At 43.2% G+C, this 20391-nt stretch overlaps 1 protein-coding gene across 2 annotated transcripts in view; it reads left to right on the top strand.

Annotated features, from left to right (window-relative positions):
- Positions 1-20391, top strand: part of ISYNA1 (inositol-3-phosphate synthase 1) — a 55669-nt gene that overhangs the window by 5699 nt on the left and 29579 nt on the right. For both annotated transcript variants that reach the window (XM_040322795.1, XM_040322804.1), the window contains exons 3-5: positions 6754-6915; positions 8274-8403; positions 13369-13562. In XM_040322795.1, coding sequence (XP_040178729.1) covers positions 6754-6915; positions 8274-8403; positions 13369-13562 — 486 coding nt within the window. The remainder of the gene's footprint in view (positions 1-6753; positions 6916-8273; positions 8404-13368; positions 13563-20391) is intronic.

The following is a 20391-nucleotide window of genomic DNA, read 5'->3' as shown; positions in this document are numbered from 1 at the left end:
CGTTTTACCATTGAAGCTTGCTTCATAAGTAGCTTCTGGGCATGCGTGGATGAAAAAACGTCTTAGAAAACGACGTTTTTTGCTACACACGGTCAATTTCTGTGAAGTAAAAAGTGCACTTTTGAAAAACGACACATAAAATTGAAGCATGCTTCAATTTTTTTTGGTCGTTTTTTACAAGACATAAAACGACGTTTTCCCCCACACACAGTCAATTAAAGTGACGTTTTTAAAAACGTAATTTTTTTTCATCACATAAAGTGATGGTGTGTACGCGGCATGAGAGTTGCAGGGGTATGCTAGTAAGGTAGTGGCATTGGCCTTGGGTAGGAATAACAGTGTGTAGCAGGGAGACAGAGGTATCCGTCACACCCAAAAGTGTTAAATTCTGAAGATTCTACGTGCACCTTTTTTTTCTCCTTTTTAGCTTTCTAGTTTTAGTGTTTTGGTGACAAAAAAAAAGGCCTGCTGAAACAGTCGACTTTTAGTATGTGTACACCCAGTAGAGTTGGGCGAACGGTTCGAGCCGAGCACAAGTTCGGCGAACACCCGAATTTGCTGGGCACTCAGTGGGACGGTTGCCCGCTGAGCGCCACATAATGCATTGTGCGCTGCATAATGCATTCTAAGCTCTGATTGGGCAAAAGCTTTGCAGGCCTTCACAACTGATGAGTTATCAGCTGTCAACAGGCTTCCCCACATACCACTGCTTTGGGCCTGGTATGGATTTTAAGGGGAAGCCCCCCATCAAGATTTAAAAACAAAAAAATGCAGTGGGGTCCCCCAAAATCTATACCAGACCCTTGTCTAAGCATGCAGCCTGGCAGGCTAGAAAGGGGGAGGGGGGACGAGTGAGCTCTGCCCCCCCCTACAACAAAGTACCTTGTCCCCATGTTGTGGTGGTGGGGGTCTGCAAGTCTACCCCTATCCATTCACCAAAATAAAAAAAATAAAAAACACAGACACAATTTTTGACAATTCCTATATTAAAAATAAAAACAAAATATCCCCGACATAGATCCATTGTCAATCACGACGCCCGTGCCACTGCCGCACCTGAAATAAGGAGACAAAAAAGCTCCACCTACGACAAAGGCTGACCACCAACTGCAGGCTCCGCAGTTTGACAGTTCTTATATAGGTGGGCAGGGCCACCTAGCAACGTCACTTGGTGGCACCACCCGCTTTTGACACCAGGAGCCACCAGGTGGCCCCGCCCCTTACCTATATAAGAACTGTTAAACAGCAGAGCCTGCAGTCGGCAGTTTAGCCTTCATTGCAGATGGAGCTTTTTTTTTAAAACTCCTAAACTGCTAAACTCCTAAACTATATGACGGCATGTGGCCTGGTATACTTTAGGAGAAGTAGCTCGCCCCTCCCCTTTCGTGGCCTGCCAGCCTGCATGCTCAAATAGGCCTGGTATAGATTTGGGGGGGGGAGACACCCACGCTTTTTCTTTTTTTTTTTATTCTATTGCCAGCAATATTATTATATTGCTGGAAATTTAAATGTCATTTTTTTTTTGCTGCAGCAGGTTCTATACATGGTACAGATGCGCCACTTTACAGGCAGACTAATGTTTTATTTTTTTACTTAAAGCATTGTTAAAATTACTGCTCCTGTAAAAACAATCTTTTTATTTTTTTGGCATTGAAACATGTCCCCCAGGGCAGTACTTGGGCCATACCCGGGCCCCCATATCCTTTTTATGGCCAATAACTTGTATGTAAGCCTTCAAAATGGGCACTTTTAATTTTTCAAGTTTAGGACCCATAGACTTTAATAGGGTTCGGAGTTTGGGTCTGAACTTTTGCGAGGTTTGAGAGTTCTGGCGCAAACCGGGGTGGAAGGGGGTGTTCAACCCAACTCTAATACCCAGCTTTATTCATAGAAAACAAATCTGTGTATAGGTTGGCAGTTGTATAAAGCTTATTTCTCAAATCGCATTTTAGGACAGCCTTGGAGAGAGCGTAGTTCCACCCATTTACCAGGAAACACATGTAGCTTTATAAACCCTCCTCTTCCACCATGGCCTCAGTTATCATGTTGCCTCCGACTTGCTGGAAAATAAAGCACAGAAAACCACCAACAGCCATAACAGATACTTAAAACACTTCTAAGACAACAGGTAGGGTAGTAACGACTGTCCTGAAAGGCTCTTAGAAATACCATCACCGGTAAGTCTATGTTTTTTCTCAAATCGCCTTTCAGGACAGCTTCGGAGAGGATAACTGAGAAACTTACCCTAGGGTAGGACCACTGCCTGCAGCACCTTTCTGCCGAAGGGTTGATCTGCGGAGGAAAGCAGGTCCAACCTATAAAAACCTATAGTGCCAGAGGAATGTAGAGAAGTTGGACTAGGTAGCAGCAGCCTTCCATATTTCTTCAGGAGTGGAACAGGTCCTTTCATCCCAGGAAACTGCCGTTGAATTTGTAGAGTAAGCAGTGATACCTGAAGGAGGTACTTCTCCCTTAGCTTTGTAGGATTCTATGATTGCCTATTTAAGCCACCTACCTTAAAGTGGAAGTTCACCCTAAATTTTTTTTTCTAAAAATACCTTGAGCCGACCGGTTAGACTGCGGGGAGACTGGTGTTTTTTTTTTTCGTACATACCGTGTTAGCGGTGTTTCATCCCTCGGCTTCCGGGTACAATTCTAGCGGGGCTGGGCGTTCCTAGTTAAATAACGTTCCTCCGACCGGCGCATATTGCGCGTCACGACTTTCCGAAAGAAGCCGAACGTCATTGCGCAGGCGCCATATAGAGTAGGCTCTATACGCCGCCTGCGCAGCGACGTTCGGCTTCTTTCGGAAAGTCGTGACGCGCAGTATGCGCCGGTCGGAGGAACGTCAATCAACTAGGAACGCCCAGCCCCGCTAGAATCGTACCCGGAAGCCGAGGGATGAAACACCGCTAACACGGTATGTATGAAAAAAAAAAAAAAACTCAGCCTTCCCACAGTCTAACTGGTCGGCTCAAGGTAATTTTTGAATTTTTTTTTAGGGTGAACTTCTGCTTTAAGTTCTCTTGTAAGATTTTTCTCCCTTTCTGAAGTCAGAGAAAATTATGAAGAGAGCGTTTGATTTCCTAAATGTTTTGGTGACTGTTAGGTAATGTAGCAAGCATCTCCTCATATCCAAAGTATGAAAAGCTTCCTTCCTGGATTGGCTGGAGCCGAGAAGAATTATTCGATCTGAAAAAAACGTCAAGGAGGGTTCCGTGACCGCCAAGTCCTGAAGCTCACTGATCTTTCTGGCTGACGTAATGGGCACAATTTTTTTTTTTAAGAACTAAGAGCTAGATTCAGCATTGCTTTACGTCGGCGTATCTATAGATACGCCGCGTAAGTATAAAGATGCGCCTTCGTATCCATGCGTGCCATTCTGGGAGCTAGATACGCCTGAATTACAGCTTCCTTCGACCGTCGTAAGTGTTGGTACGCCGTCGTATCTAGGGTGCATATTTACGCTGGTCGCTAGGGGCGCTTCCTTAGATTTACACGTAGAATATGTAAACGACCTAGATATGCCGATTCACGAATGTACTTGCGCCCGCTACGCCGTTTATGTAAGGCTTACGTCCGGCGTAACGTTACCCCTGCTATATGAGGCGCAGCCAATGTTAAGGTATGGACGTCGGAACAGCCGTCAAATTTTACGTCGTTTACGTAAGTGGTACGTGAATGGGGCTGTGCGTAGGTTACGTTCACGCCGAAAGCATTGAGCCGACGTATCTTAGGGAGTATATGCGACGTGACTCTGAGCATGCGCGCGCATGCGCCGTTCGTTTGTGAAAACATTTACATGGGGTCACGGCTAATTTGTATACAACACGCACACTACCATCCACATTTAAATTAGGCGGGCTTACGCCTGCCTATTTACATTACGCCGGCGCAACGTACGGCGCCAGATCTTGCAGAATACCGTTCTAGGCTCCCTGATTTACGCCGGCGTAGCGCATATGAGATGCGCTACACCGGCCAAAAGGTACGCCGCTGTACCTGAACTACCTCTAAATCTTTTAGGGATGCTTCCTGCAAGGGTTCAAAAGGAGCCTCCATGAGACCTTGCAATACAATGGATAGATCCCAAACTGGAAAAAACTTTAAGGGCTACCGGCCTATTCTGTGCAAGAGCCCTAATTCTAAAAAATTTACAATTCTTTGGATAGAGTCTTTAAAAAAAAAAAAAACAGAAAGAGCCACCTTGGTTTTTAGTGGCTGCCAACCCCTTCCCCATTCCACCATGGAGAAATTCTAGGACTGAAACTATACTTTTGACTTGGAAGCTTTTAGAAGAGCACCAGGAGTTAAACTTTTTCCATACTTTTAAGTAAATAGCCTGTGTCACTTTTTTCCTACTGGAGAGCAGGGTATTAACAAGCTTCTTTGACAGACCCTTGGCTCCTAGATCTTCTTCAGAAACCAGGCTGTCAGTTGTAGCCCATCTGCTTCTGGATGGTTCAGGGTGCCCAGGCAGGGTCCCCAGGCATCCAGCTCCCTCTTCCTCCTGGGGGCTCCATGGCACCGGAAGGAAGTTCACCTCTATCCCCTCCCTGCAATCTTCTAGGACACATCGCAGGTCCCAGAAGATTGCCCGGCCATTCGCAGTGTGGCTCGCACATGCGCAATACGTACCCAGCTGTGTAGCCACAGCCGGGCGCCCACAGTTACAATGCCGGTGCCGCAGAGAGGGAGAGGAGCGGGGCTTCATTCTCCCCGCATCGCTGGACCGTGGGAACAGGTGAGTGTCCGATTATCAAAAGTCAGCAGCTACACTTTTTGTAGCTGCTAACTTTTAAATAGGTGGAACTCTGCTTTTTTGTGATCATGTATGATGAGAAATGGATACTAATAATAGATGAGAAGATTTTTTTGATTTAGGAGTATGTTTCAATGCTTGGGGCTTTCTATGAGATTGGTTTTTAATGTGTGTAATTGATTATGTAAATGTTTAAAAAAAAAAAAAAAGTTTGTATAACCAAGTAAGTAACACCACTATTTCCATAGTGCAATAAACATAACATCAAAAAATACATGAACAATCCAGTGAGTTCTACCACCACTACTGACATAGATCAAATATCACTCTCACCACCACCACATACAACCTCTTACCAATTTAGTAGACCCCACGTTACAGTTCTAAAATGGTGTGTTTGAATCAGGGATCATTCTCCCACGGATCAGAGACTGTCAGAGAGGATCGCAGCAGCAGAATACTCCAAAAGGCATTTGAGAACCACAGGACACATCAGTAGGGATTCACTACCAGCACTCCACCTCCATCATGCATGTGATTTCATGAAATAAATAAACAGGCATCCCATGTATTGTGTCTCTAATCACATATAGATATAAAGCAATTGCATGTAATAAAACCAGCACTGCTGCCACCTCCCCTGGGCGTGATAGCTACAACACATGCTTCACCCTGATGTGTTTCCTCCAAAAGGACATCTTCAAGGGGCTGGCTGGATGTGCTGATTCTTCCCTTCTATACAACATAAGCCTGTAAGTGTCGCCTCTCAAATCGCATCACCCATTAATGCCTAAATGCATAAAATGTATTCAAACTCATTAAAAACACAATTGCATTAAAAACTTAAAATAAATGCTTTGCTGGGGTTTTTTGCCTTCCTCTGGATCAACTGTGGGTGAAGGATTGTGAATATGAGATTGTATGTATGTATTTTTTTTTTTTTCTGGTTGAACTATTTCATAATAAAATAAAAGAAAAATGTATCTATAGTAAGTAAATGCAGAGTAGATAACACAAACTCCATCTAGTGGTCAGATTTCATAATAATTTCTTAATTTATATGAAGTCTGCACCCTTTGCCAAAAAAATAAAATTAAACAAATCTTAATTAAAATCAACCCAAAAAATATTAACAAAACTGTTTAAATCCCATTTAAGCCATAAGGGACATTCATTTTTGTTAAATTGCTTCCTCTCCAGTGCAGTGCATATTTATCAATCCCCAACATTTTCAAATGGAGGGATCTTTTTTTTTCATGATTTATAACTTGGTAATCTAATGTTTATAACTTAATGTTTATAGCTTAATGTTTAGAGTCTGATTGAAACTGAATGCAGCCATCACATCTAAGAATTGGCAAAGTAATACATGTTTTCTTTTGAGTTTAATACTGGTTTAACATGCATTATAGCTAAAGTTCTGCTCCCTGATGTTAGCTACACAATGTAAGGGCCATTTCACACAGGAACGCCATGTTTCTGTGCCTTCCAGTTTTGCAGCCCATTTGTTTTTTCAGAACACACTGCACCATGCGATTTGGTGCCCACAGAAATCGCTGCTTGTGAGATGTGTTTGTGGTGCCATTAACAAATTAATTTGTACTTGCAAGGGCAGCATGTTCCCCTGCGATGTGGGAAACGGTCACAGAACAAGCCTTTGTGAACTCTGTTTTGGTGTGAACCAATCAGAAGAGAGAGAGATTGGGGGGGGGGGGGGGGGGTTGTGCACTAAAATCTGTTGCAGCTGCACATACGGTAATATCCAATGCGCTTCTAACTTTCTAACTTCAGCTTGTTCAATTAGGCTTTGACAATAAAACCTAGAAGGTGATTGGTTACTATGCAGAGCTGCACCAGTTTCAGTAATTCTCCCCCATTGTGCAGACTAGTGAGGAATAGAAGGGGTCTGTCATCTTTCATCTGCTACCGATATGTCTAAGATCAGGAACAAACAAAACTCATGTTTTTACCCAACATTTTTTTTTCTACAGGTTAAACCATGTTCCACCAAGTTTACTTTCAGGACTGAAAAGAAGGTACCAAAACTAGGAGTAATGCTGGTTGGCTGGGGTGGAAATAATGGAACAACCGTTACAGCAGCAGTGTTGGCCAATCAAATGGGTCTTTCATGGATGACCAAATCGGGAAAGAAGGTAAATAATGTTAGCCATACAACCAATAAATATTGTTAACCATATTTTGTCTTTATTTTAAGTAGAGTCTCACTTAATGATTGTGTAACTTACCTTTGTAATGTGACATTGTTTCAGATCTTCAGCATATCAGGTAGTTTAACTTTCCAGCATCTATGAAAAACTGAAATGTTAGTTTTGATAAATTTTTAGTAGATTTTAAAGTAACATGCGTAGCTCTGCTCTACTACTCCATGCTGGCCTTCTAAGAGTGGTAAATGAGCACGGAGGGCACACTACAGTGCTGTATCCTTTCCCTATAAGCAGGCACTGCCGTTGCCACATACAGGGTGCCTGGACTTATGAAAATAACAACCTCCAGAGAGTCACTCTAACCATCAGGAGGGCTTCTGGCAGCAAAGTATGCACTGATAGTATATCTCCTGCACATGTTGCCTTAATATTTCTTACAGTCTGCTTGTAAAAAAAGGTTCACTGGGAAGTTGTCTTGGGGTGCACATGGGCCCTTTTAGACCTGTGCAGTGTGGAACCCACTTAATGCGTGGCAATGCTCATTACATGCACTGTGGTGGCATTCATTTTGAATGGCACCCCAGCATTTTATGGCAATGCACATGTGTTGCAATGCACCGCAACACATCATAGTGCCATGTGGTGCATTGTTTTATACATTTTGTGTTATTTCCAATTCTGGACATTTTGGTGCTTTGGCAGCCTATTTATTTTAATTGATGTTGTAACGTTAATGCACCACAAGAATGTAAATGGGTCATTATTCTTTAAACTATAAACTGGCCAAACCTGCACATGTTGAAACTTCTAAACCGGGTGGATTTGATTTAAATCAAGTCTATTTAAATCATGATTTAAATAACCAGTAAAAAGGCTTGATTTAAATCAACTTAATTTAAATCATAATATTTAAAGAGCAACCGTCATCTCTGTCCTCCAGCCGCTCCTCATCTGACCCGCTGTTGACTCACCGACAGTCCCATTCACTTTAATGGGACGACTGGTGATGCGGCAGTGACACAACAAGGTGAGGGATGTTGCAGCAGCAGGTGAGTGGATACCCGCTTACAGGCGCTGCCATAATGGATCTGAAATGACAGGTGCTCTTTAAATGTAAGGACTCATTCTTGATGACTAGGATTCTTACATAAGCCCATTTGTGACAGGTTGACTTTGTTGTGTAATCTAGGGCTAACCATGGCTGTCCTTTCTGACCTCCTTTACATTTTACTCCTGATAAGTTTTAGCAGAGAGATAAGATTATATTGGTTTACACAGGGTTATTGAGTGCGTAGCAGTCTAATAAACCTTCTTGTAGATAATGTAAACTTATTTTATTGTTCCAGGTTGCAAACTATTATGGGTCCTTGTTTCAGTCATCAACCGTTTGTCTGGGCCGTGGACCTGATGGCGAAATCTTTATACCTTTTCGTGATCTCCTTCCCATGGTCCATCCTAATGATATTGTCTTTGATGGTGAGCTTTAATTATGAATGCATGTGTGGTTAAAGTGAAAATAAGAAGTAGCAAAACACATTATTAACTAATGGCTACTGTGAGTTGCGACTTCACATTTACTGTAAGCAGATAACACCATACCCTATTTCTTATTCTCCTCTGCTGGCCTGCAGGGCTGACTAAAACCTTGTTTTAAATATTGAAAGTCTTAAAATAGATATATATATATCTCTATAATATATATATATATATATATATATATTTTTTTTTTTTTACACCAGCTTGTCATAAAAGAAAACCCAAGTCAAGTCCTGGAATGCTACATTTTGGGGGGGACAAGGTGTATGTCACAGGCTTTTACCACCACCAGATATGTTTGGAGTTTAACCACTAATGCCGTGACCCATGGCTGGGCACTTAAAGAGGACGTACAGGTACGTGCTTGTGCCCAGCCGTGCCATTCTGCTGACGTATATCTGCAGGAGTGGTCCTTAAGTGGTTAATGACCAGGCCATTTTTTTGCTGCGTCGCTTTAACTGACAACTGCGCGGTCGTGCAACGCTCTACCCAAACAAAATTGACGTCCTTTTTTTCCCACAAATAGAGCTTTCTTTTGGTCGTATTCGATCACCTCTGCAGTTTTTATTTTTTGCGCTATAAACAAAAAAACAATATCTTTTGCTATAATAAATATCCCCAAAATGTTTTTAAACAAATTTCTTTCTCAGTTTAGGCCAGTATATATTCGACATATTTTTGGTAAAAAAATATGCAATATGCGTATATTAAAATCAATGGGACACCGCAGCTATACCGCCGGCAAAGCGCCTCAGCAGAGGCACTTTGCGGTGGTTTTTAACCCTTTCTCGGCCTCTAGCGGGTGTAAAAGCACCGCGCTAGCGGCCGAATAGCGATGTGAAATTGGCTTGAAAGCGGCGCTAAAAATAGCAGCGCTTTACCACCGTCCCCGTCCCAGTGTGAAAGGGGCCTTACTGATGAGTTAATTATTACAGAGCTACATTAATCTGTGCCTTTTTATCAATGTGATGCTTTGTAAGGCTTTGCTTCCTTCTGATTATCCTATCTCACGCAATGTGTTTGACATGACAGACTGACAGTGTGCAATTAAAAACACATGCAGTTAGCCATAGGCTCTGTATGTGTGTGTGTTTTTTTTTTTTTTGCATTAAAATGTTCTGCTAGGCACTATTTTGCATCGAAAATTGGAAAAACTTTTTTGAACTTAAATAAACTGAGTTTATTGCACAAATCAATAGTTTTCCTCCTCGTTTCATCGCTCAGTCATGATGATGATGATCCAGCAGTGGGTGCAAACACATACACAGCAGAACTTCCACTGACTAATGATCCTAAGACAGGAAGCGCAGAAAAAGCAAAGCAGAGTCTTTGGTTATGAAAATCCTTCCAACTATAAAAACTAAAGCTTAATTTTCAATACATTTTGTTTTAACATCTCTACCATTAGACTATTCAAAATATGAATACATTAAAACCTTGGTTTGAGAGTAACTTGGTTTGAGAGCGTTTTGCAAGACAAGCTAATTTTTTTTTTAATACATTTTGACTTCATATCGAAGTAGTGTCATGTCACAACTGAGTATAAAGTGGAAGCCTCCACAAGGGGATTAGAAGCAAAATCCAGTAGGAGCTACAGAGTATAAAAGAGAAGAGAGGCGCCTCTAAGTGTAGCAATATGGTTACATTTAATGAAGGTACAACATTTACCAACATATTGCTACACTTATGCCGCGTACACACGATCATTTTTTGGGTTGTAAAAAACAAAGTTTTAAAAAAATTTAATTTAAAACGATCGTGTGTGGGCTTTAGAGCATTTTTCGGGTTCTGAAAAACGACAAAAAAAAAATTCGAACATGCTCTATTTTTTCACAACGTTTTAAACAATGCCGTTTTTCGAATTGTAAAAAATGATCGTGTGTGGGCTTTAATGACGTTAAAAAAACGTGCATGCTCAGAAGCAATTTATGAGACGGGAGCACTCGTTCTGGTAAAACTACCGTTCGTAATGGAGTAAGCACATTCATCATGCTGTAACAGACAGAAAAGCGCGAATCGTCTTTTACTAACACAAAATCAGCTAAAGCAGCCCAAAGAGTGGCGCCATCCGAATGGAACTTCCCCTTTTTAGTGCCGTCGTACGTGTTGTACGTCACCGCTCTTTGCAAGAGCATTTTTTTTTCACTATCGTGTGTAGGCAATGTCGTTTTAATGATGTCGTTGAAAAAAACTTTGTTTTATCTAGAGGCTGAAAAACTTTGTTTTTTACAACCCGAAAAATGACCGTTTGTACGCGGCATTAGAGGCACCTCTCTTCTCTTTTATACTCTGTAGCTCCTGATGTATTTTGCTTCTGATCCCCTTGTGGAGGCTTCCATTTGTGGATGGACATTTTATGGTTGCACAACCTATCACATTGCTATAATCTTTTTATATGCACTATAAACTGAAGGACCTATGAATAAATGGTTGTGGAAAGAATCATTTGAGTTTCCATTATTTCTTATGGGAAAATTCGCTTTGATATACAAATGCCTTGGATTACAAGCATGCTTCTGGAATGAATTATTCTTGCAATCCAAGGTTTTACTGTATACCTCAGAGGTCTTTATTAGTTGACAAAGCATATGATGTAGGGGTGAGAGGTGTGCCTTGGTCCATAGAACTTTGATCATTTTTGAACATGATTTCTTTAGTATGTATGGCAAAGCAGCAGACCAACTTACCGGTTGTCCACCTTAGCTTGCACATGCCTTCTCTTTACTTCACCACTGCTCCATTCAGCCACTGGAAACTTAGAGAAACACTAGGTACTTTGGCTAATGGGACAATACACCTGGCTCCACTTTTTCTTCTATGTGACCTTACTGGTCATTAGATGGTTGCTTAGGCACTCGGCACTGTCACAGAGTTGTGTGTAAGTGTGGTAAGTTGTACCTTAGATCTTACAAAGGAGACATCTCCTTATTCCTCAATTGCACACAGTGGTTCCTCTTTTCGTTCCTAAAGGCCAAATGTAGATTGAACTGGGAAAGGAGGTAGTAAAGCGAACCTGTTGCTGAATGTGCAAAGCAACAGGTTTACTTCATAAGAATCCATTCCAAACATACTGTGAAATTCTGTAATTTTTTGCCTTGATAGTAAACCCAGTGCTGAAGGTGTTGTCCAGATAATGTGTGATAGCAGATGCTACAAAGTGCTGGTATCTCAAGTCCCCCTGTGCGCAATTACAGGAGTCTTAAGTCTTGGAGTATGTAGTATGCATATTATCATTCTAGCTATAAAGCATATCTAAATCCCAGAACAGCATTGTAGTATATTGCAGCTTATCAGCCTCAGATGTAATGTCTCCTTATGCTTTTATCTGGCCATTTCCCTTATTTTCACCTCACACTAGTACCATACTCTGTGGTAGGGTGACACTGTTCCCTTCCTATCTGTGGAGGAGCAGAGTTGTCCTTCCCAGGACAGGTCTACAGAACACCCCCCTTTTCTCCATAACATTGGGAGAGAGGTGTTCTGTAGTCCAGAGAGAACTGAAAAATGCTAACAGCCAACAGAGGCAAAGAACACAACGTTTTCAGCTCACCAAATTTTTGGCAGGTTTAACAAGTATTTGTTTGCAGTGCACTTATCATGCTCATCGTCATATTTAACAGGAGTTTCAAATAAGAGAAGTTAAAGGGGTTGTAAAGGTACAATTTTTTTTCCCTAAATAGTTCCCTTTACCTTAGTGCAGTCGTCCTTCACTTACCTCATCTTTCGATTTTGCTTTTAAATGTCCTTATTTCTTCTGAGAAATCCTCACTTCCTGTTCTTCTGTCTGTAACTCCACACAGTAATGCAAGGCTTTCTCCCTGGTGTGGAGTGTCGTGCTCGCCCCCTTCCTTGGACTACAGGAGAGTCAGGATGCCCACTAACACACAGCTCATTTCTCTATCTGCAATGTAGAGAGCATCCTGACTCTCCTGTAGTCCAAGGGAGGGGGCGAGCACGACACTCCACACCAGGGAGAAAGCCTTGCATTACTGTGTGGAGTTACAGACAGAAGAACAGGAAATGAGGATTTCTCAGAAGAAATAAGGACATTTAAAAGCAAAATTGAAGGATGAGGTAAGTGCTGCACTAAGGTAAAGGAAGCTATTTAGGGGGAAAAAATTGGACCTTTATAACCCCTTTAATTGTTTGGTTTACACGATTCTGTGTGTGTATGTAGGATATAGATCTCTCTCCTATCTATTCTAAATACTTTTTTGTTTTTCTCTGTTCTCAGCTACATAATTATAAGTTGGCGTAGCATATTCTTTAAAGCGGTAGTTCACCCTCCTTCACGTCATTAGACCATTACATTCGGCATCGTAGCGCGAGCTACGGTATGCCGGTCTTAAATTTTTAAACCCCGTACTCACTGTGCTATAGATGATTGAAGAATCCGACTCCCGCGGGGAATGGGCGTGCCTATGGAGAGGGAGGATGATTGACGGCCGGCTCTGGCACGTCACGCTCCCCGAAGACAGCCGGAGTAGGTCTCGGCTATTCACGGCGCCTGCGCACAGGCTATGCGCAGGCGCCGTGAATAGCCAAGCCTATTTCGGCTATTTCCGGAGAAGCGTGACGTGCCAGGGCCGGCCGTCAATCACCTTCTCTCACCATAGGAACGCCCATTCCCCGGATTCTTCAATCATCGATAGCACAGTGAGTACGGGGTTTAAAAATTTAAGACCGGCATACCGTAGCTCGCGCTACGATGCCGAATGTAATGGTCTAATAAAAAAAAACATTTTTTTTTTTTTTTTAACAGGGTGAACCCCCGCTTTAAGTCAGAACTCTACCCCTACCACACTTCATTCAGCACCTCGTTGATTTATATGTGGGATGCAAATAATGACTTGGAGGGTCGTACTGTGATTTTGAGTTGAGTAAAATTAATGTAATTTTTCTTAGGTTGGGACATATCATCGCTGAATCTGGCTGATGCCATGAAGCGAGCAGAAGTTCTAGATTGGCAGCTGCAAGAGCAACTTAGGCCCTTCATGGAAAAGTTTAAGCCCAGGCCTTCAATCTACATACCCGAATTCATTGCAGCCAATCAAGAGGACAGGGCTGACCATATACTCCATGGCACTAAAGCAGAACAGGTAGTTCATGCACACATGATCCTTGTACTAAGGAAAACGTGATCCTATAACTTGCTGTGTATGTAAAACTTTGAATCTTCCTCTGTTTAATGCCTCTTGTACACGATATACCTGTTTTCTATTTTTTCTCATGTTTTTTTTGTATGTTTTTGCACGTATTTATGCACATTTTGGCACATATGCGTTTACACATATGTTCGAAAACTTGTTCTCACATTCTTCTGCACAATAAGTTAGAAACTATATGTAGAAACCACCCACACTCTTCAGAAGGTCCAGAAGCCTACCATTATTTTGCAGAAAAACTCATTCACCTTCCCCATCTGATGCACAGGGTTACATATCCAAAAAACTCATGCAGCAAAAAGGATAACCTTGAGTAAGGTCGGTGTTGGTCATTTACAGTTAGAAGTGAAGCCATCCCCTATTCATATATGTGGCTTTATAAAAGGGTAAGGCTTTGTTCACCGAAACCTTCCAGGACTCTACAGATGGAGGAGTATAACTCTTCCAGGACAGGACTATGCGTTTCCTAGCATGAAAGAATAATAAAGTGAGTAAGGTTTGTATAGCTGTTGTAAGGGCCAACTCCTCCACCAACCCAAGCATGCAATGTCTTATAGAGGGACTTAAAAATAGTAGTCACCGCCTGTATACACATTAGAATATCCTTCCAATATTTCTGTATACTAGGGCAATCCCAGAAGATATGCATAAAGTCTGCTCCCCCTTGCAGAACAACGCCAGCAAGAACAGGTGACTGAGCCAAAAATTCTAGCTATCTTTGTCTGAGTCATATACTGTATATACGGAAATTTGTAGTGAATCAGTGGGTCATGGTCTGGAATTAGTCTGGTAAAGGGTGCAACCTACATATCTTTCCAATCTTCTGTGTCTAAATCAGGGACTGCCGACAGCCCGACACCCACTTAGACCTAAACACACTCATTAGCCGATCAGTCTCAGGGAAAAGGAACTTATAAATGGTAGATAGAGGCTTTTGAAGATCATCCTCTCAACATGGATTCTAGGACAGACACAGAGAATGCTATAACATGTTTAAATTTCATTTGATACACATTTCTTAATTGTATATACCCAAAGAAATGTGTATTTGGTAACTGATATAAAGACTTCAGTGTGTCAAAAGATTTTAGCTGCCCATCCGTGGTGACTTTACCAATCTTCCTAACCCCAAATTTTGCCCAGATTACTGGATCTTCAAAAGCAAAAAAAATAGGCAGAATAGGATTTCTTCACAAAAGAGCATGTGGTGATAGTGGGAAGGGACCCCCAAATTCCTCACCATGAGCGTACTGACCTCATAGAAGTGGTTAAGACATAGGGCGACCTGGACCCTCTAAATACCAAATGGGCCAAAGCTTCATAGGAACCCACTAGCGCCGCCTCAAGGGGAACCGCAGTGTCATCATATGGACCAGTAAGCCACCTATTTATCATCACCAACTGTCCTGCCAGGAAGTATTTGTAAAAATTTGGCAGCCAGGCCCCCTTCTTTCCAAAGTTGTTGTAACACCACAAGTTTGAGTCTAGCCACCACACCGTGCCATATAAATTCTGATACTAAACCATGTATTGATTTAAAGATAGCTTTATGAATCCATACACGTGAATTTCACAATGTGTACAGCAATAATGGTAAAAGCTTCATTTTTAGTAGGTTCACCCTTTCTATTAACGAGAGAGGGAGATTTTTTTGCTTAAAAATGTATATAATGGGTGTTACATTCAACCCGATAAAGTCTGCGATTTGTTATAGTAATCCCCAAATATTTAACCTAATACACCCTCTGTAGAGGTGTGGAAACAATTGCTGAGTGACAGATAGAGGTCGACCGATATATCGGCCGGCCGATATATCGGGCCGATATTCAGTCATTTTGGAGAAATCGGCATCGGCCGATTATTATCCAAATGTGGCCGATATTTAGCAGATCTGCATCAGCAGTGTGTGTGCAGTGCCGTGTGTGTGAAACACTAAGGAGATAGAGAATGGAGCTGTCGGACTGATGTCGGGGTGGGCGGGACTCGGCTGTCCAACACCAGCCAATGGGATGAGATCATTGGCTGGATAGCTGCCCACCCTGGGTCCCGCCCACCTCCAACATCACGATGAATCTGAGCTCCTCTGTCTCTCTGCTCTCACAGTTTCACAGCACATAATGTAGCTGATAATGTGTGAAACTCTCTCCATACAGTTTCACATGGTGCTGCAGAGAGAGAGGAGCTCGGATTCATCGTGATGTTGAAGGTGGGCGGGACAGCTATCCAGACAATGATCTCATCCCATTGGCTGTTGGACAGCTGAGTCCCGCCCAACCCGGGCCCACCTTCAACATCACAATGAATCTGAGCTCCTCTCTCTGCAGCACCATGTGAAACTGTATAGAGAGAGTTTCACACATTATCAGCTACATTATGTGCTGTGAAACCTGCCAGTGCCATCTGCTAATGCCAACCAGCCAGTGCCACCTGCCAATGCCATGCCAACTAGTGCCACCTGCCAATGCCAACTAGTGCCATCTGTTAATGCCATCCAGTGCCACCTGCCAATGCCATCCAGTGCCACCTGTCAATGTCATCCAGTGCCACCTGCCAGTGGCAACGCCATCCAGTGCCACCTGCCAATACCATCCAGTGCCACCTGCCAGTGCCATCCAGTGCCACCTGGCAGTGCCAATGCCATCCAGTGCCACCTGCCAATGCTATCCAGTGACAACTAGTGCCATCTGCCAGTGCCAACTAGTGCCATCCAGTGCCACCTGCCAGTGCCAACTAGTGCCACCTGCCAAGGCCATCCAGTGCCACCTGCCAGTGCTAACTATTGCCATCCAGTGCCACCTGCCAATTAGTGCCACCTGCCAGTGCCAACTGCCAGTGCTAACTATTGCCAATTAGTGCCACCTGCCAGTACCAACCAGTTTCACCTGCCAATGCCATCCAGTGCCACGTGCCAATTAGTGCCACCTGCCAGTGCCAATTAGTGCCACCTGCCAGTGCCAATTAGTGCCACCTGCCAGTGTCACCTTAGTGCCACCTGCCAACCAGTGCCAACTGCCAGTGCCATTCAGTGCCACCTGCCAGTGCCACCTGCCAATCAGTGTCATCTGCTATTGCCAATTGGTTCCATCCAGTGCAACCTGCCAGTGCCAATTAGCGCCACCTGCCAAAAAATAAAAATCGGCCTAAAATATCGGCCGCAAAAATCGGCATCATATATCGGCCATCGGCCGCCCCAAATTCTAAATATCGGTATCGGCCAGAGAAAAACCCATATCGGTCGACCTCTAGTGACAGACATCTTTACCCAGAGGAAGAATTGTTGATTTGTGCCAATTGACACGCAGCCCAGAAAAGGTGGCAATGGGATCCATAATGGACAAGGCTTGAGGCAGAGACATGACAGGGTCATATAAAAATAATACCATATCATCTGCGTATATAGTCGTCTTTTCTACTAAGTTGCCCACTTTTATACCCTTTACTAAGGAGGCGGCACATAAGGCTACAGCAGTCGGCTCCATCATAAAGGCAAATAGCCCAGGTGATAATGGGCAGCCCTGCCTAGTCCCACGGCCAACAGGGAAGGACTCTGATAACCTACTGTTTTAATTTAATGGAGGCCGTCAAATGATCGTACAATAACATGACACATTGCAAAAATACCTCACCAAAACCCATGTATTTTAACCACTAGGGGTCCGCGCTATAGACGAATGAAAGCCACAGCGCAGACCCTAAATTGCCGGGAGGACATCAATAGACGTTCTTCCCTTCGCACGCTCCTCGCGCACCCCTGCAGGGTGTGCGCTGTGATCACAGTCACTGAGACCTGGATGATCACAGTCCCGGCCCCTTACCACGTGATCAGCTGTCAGCCAATGACAGCTGATCACGTGATGTAAACAAAGCTCGATCACCGGCTTAGGTGCAAGGGACATCGGTCCCGAAGAGAAAGGAGGCACATCTGCCTCATGTGTGCCAATCTAAACCCCCTGCCAGTGTCCACAGTGCCCACAAATGCCACCTATCAATGCCCACGAGTGTCACCTATCAATGCCCACAAGTGCCACCTATCAATGCCCACCACCATTGGTGCCAATCAGTGCCACCTATCAGTGCCCATCACTGCCACCCATCAGTGCTCATCACTGACAGCTATCAGTGCCACCTATCAATGCCACTTCTCAGTGCCCACCAGTGCCACTTCTCAGTGCTGCCTATTAGTGCCCACCAGTGTTGCCTTATCAGTGCAGCCCATCGGTGCCTATCAGTGCAGCCCATCAGTGCAGCCTCATCAGCGTATATCAATGAAGGAGGAAAATTGCCTGTTTGCAAAATTTTACAATAAAATATAAAAAAATATATATATTTAAATTTTTCTTTAACAAAAATTAAAAACCGCAGAGGTGATCAAATACCACCAAAAGAAAGCTCTATTTGTGGGAAAAAATTATAAAAATGTAATTTGGGTACAGTGTTGTATGACCGCACAATTGTCATTCAAAGTGCATCAGCGCTGAAAGCTGAAAATTGGTCTGGGCAGGAGGGCAGTTTAAGTGCCCAGTAAGCAAGTGGTTAAAGCTGCTTGCATATACTGACAATCAACTGAATCAAACGCTCTTTCCAGATCTAGGAAAAATGGCACTCGATCATCTGGTGCCCTCCTGGACGTAATTCAACATGAGTAAATACTCTTCGAAGGTTAACATCAGTGGCCCTTTGAGGCATGAAACCAGTTTGATCAGGGGAGACTAAATAGTGGAGTACTTTAGTAAATCTGAAGGCTAACATTTTAGTAAGAATTTTTTAAGTCCATATTCTATAAAGCAATGGGTCTATATGAAGCACAGAGTAGAGGACCCTTGTCTGGTTTAGCCAGCAGCACTACTTTAGCTTCATACAAGGATGGGGAAAAGGAACCTGTACTGAGACATTCATTCTATAAATTAAGCAAATGTGGCAAGAGTTTCTCTGCATAATACTGATACCACTCCACATGGAGCAGGTCTGGGCCAGGGAACTTGCCATTCGGCAAGGAGCCAATAGAAAGGGAAACCTCCTCCCCAGTGAATGGTGCATCTAATAATAACCTAGCCTCCTCAGGCAAGGTGTGCAGATTCAGCCCCCCCCCCCAAAAAAAAACAATCAATGCATTATCATATGGCGGTATGGGTGAGTAAAGTGATCTATAGAAATAAGCAAATGTCTGAAGTACTTCCTCTCCCGAGGAGAGGAGACCCATCCACTCCCTGTACACAGGGCACCACAGTTGGCATGTAGGTGTCAGCAGTAAGCATACCAAGCAATTTGCCATTTTTATCGCCAGCATCAAATAGGTTTACAGCCTGTTTACGAGCTGTACATTGGGTTTGGTTACAATAATGGAGATATAAATCCCGTCTTGCCTGTTTAAGTGACTGCAATGTTTTAGGGGTAGGAGCAGCTGCATGTTTCGCGGCACAGGCAATCTCCACATCCTGCAGCCTGTGAGTGTCACTATTGTGAGACATTCTGGCCGCCTTGAATGAGTTCCACACCATCTGGGGGGTTGAGAGTCAACACTTGCCGGCCAGAAGGTGGCAAATTGCGCCGTTACCACTTGTTCCACGGTGGGCTTCACCACCCAGCCAAGTTGCAAGCTCCAAGAACGTGCGCCCCCCCCAGTGGAATGCAGGTTCAAGGTAACCTGTAAAGGAGTGTGGTCTAAAATACCCCCAGCTAGATATGTGGCTTCAGATATCGAAGGCAGAAGGTCTGAGTTGGCAAATACCATATCTAGTATAGAAGAGATATGAAATACATGTGACAAATAAGAATATTGCCTTATACCCGGATGTTTCCACTGCCATAATTCACTAAGCCCAGCTGTCTCTGCCCAGACTGCAAGATTGGGATGTTGTACCCTGGAAGGGTTGGGCGTATCTAGCGAATAGTCCAGTAAAATTTCCCATAATAAGAGTTTTTAGAGGCAAAAGGGAAGTAAGCCTGTCATTTATGGAGTAGAGCATTGAGGCCTGAAAGTGAGGTGGTACATACACATTAATTAATGCCAATTTAAAGGAGGCTGTTTCTAGAACCACCGTGACATATCATCCAGCAGGATCAGAGAATACTTGGCAAACAATACAATGCAGACTTTTATGCAAGAGAATAGAGACCCCCCCCCCTAGCATAGGTGGAATGGAAGGTACGTTGAACCCAATTTCGTAGTAGACATAAAATTCTGTTACCTATAAGGTGGGTCTCCTGCAACAATACCAGGTGTGGGTTATGAGTTTTTATATACTGTATTGCAAAACAGTAGATCTTTTAAACTTTAATTTTAAACCCCTAACATTCCAGAAGATAATACATATGTTATTTACCATTTTCTAATACAGAGGTAATTCAGAGTGTAAAGGCAGTGAGGTACAGCAAGAGTCTTGTGTCCCAGTAGAAGCAGCACAGGCAAGGAATCGTGGACTTGAGCCCCACCAAGAGGCCTAGGAAAAAATTGCACTTAAAACAAAGAATAAAACATTTTTAGTAACATTCCCCTGAAGAAAAAACATCCCTGCTTCCTGACCAGAACAGTCCATAACCAGTTAACAGTATCAGTGAAGCTTTATTTCCCCAAACTGTGAAAAACTCTAAGCACTGCTCAAAAACTGGGTACGTGGCAACCAACCAGGGAAAGTTCAGCGGGATGAAAGCTCACCAAATCCAAGTAGACTGCTTTGGCATATGGTTCCTAAGATCCCAGCATGCCCAGAATCAAGGAATGGACTCCAATCCATGGCCACTACAGGCGTTTTAAAATATTGAG

Source organism: Rana temporaria, chromosome 1 (genome assembly GCF_905171775.1).
Source record: "Rana temporaria chromosome 1, aRanTem1.1, whole genome shotgun sequence".
Classification (NCBI taxonomy): domain Eukaryota; kingdom Metazoa; phylum Chordata; class Amphibia; order Anura; family Ranidae; genus Rana; species Rana temporaria.
The sequence above is the reverse complement of the archived record's forward strand: the minus strand, read 5'-3'. Positions and strand labels throughout refer to the sequence as shown.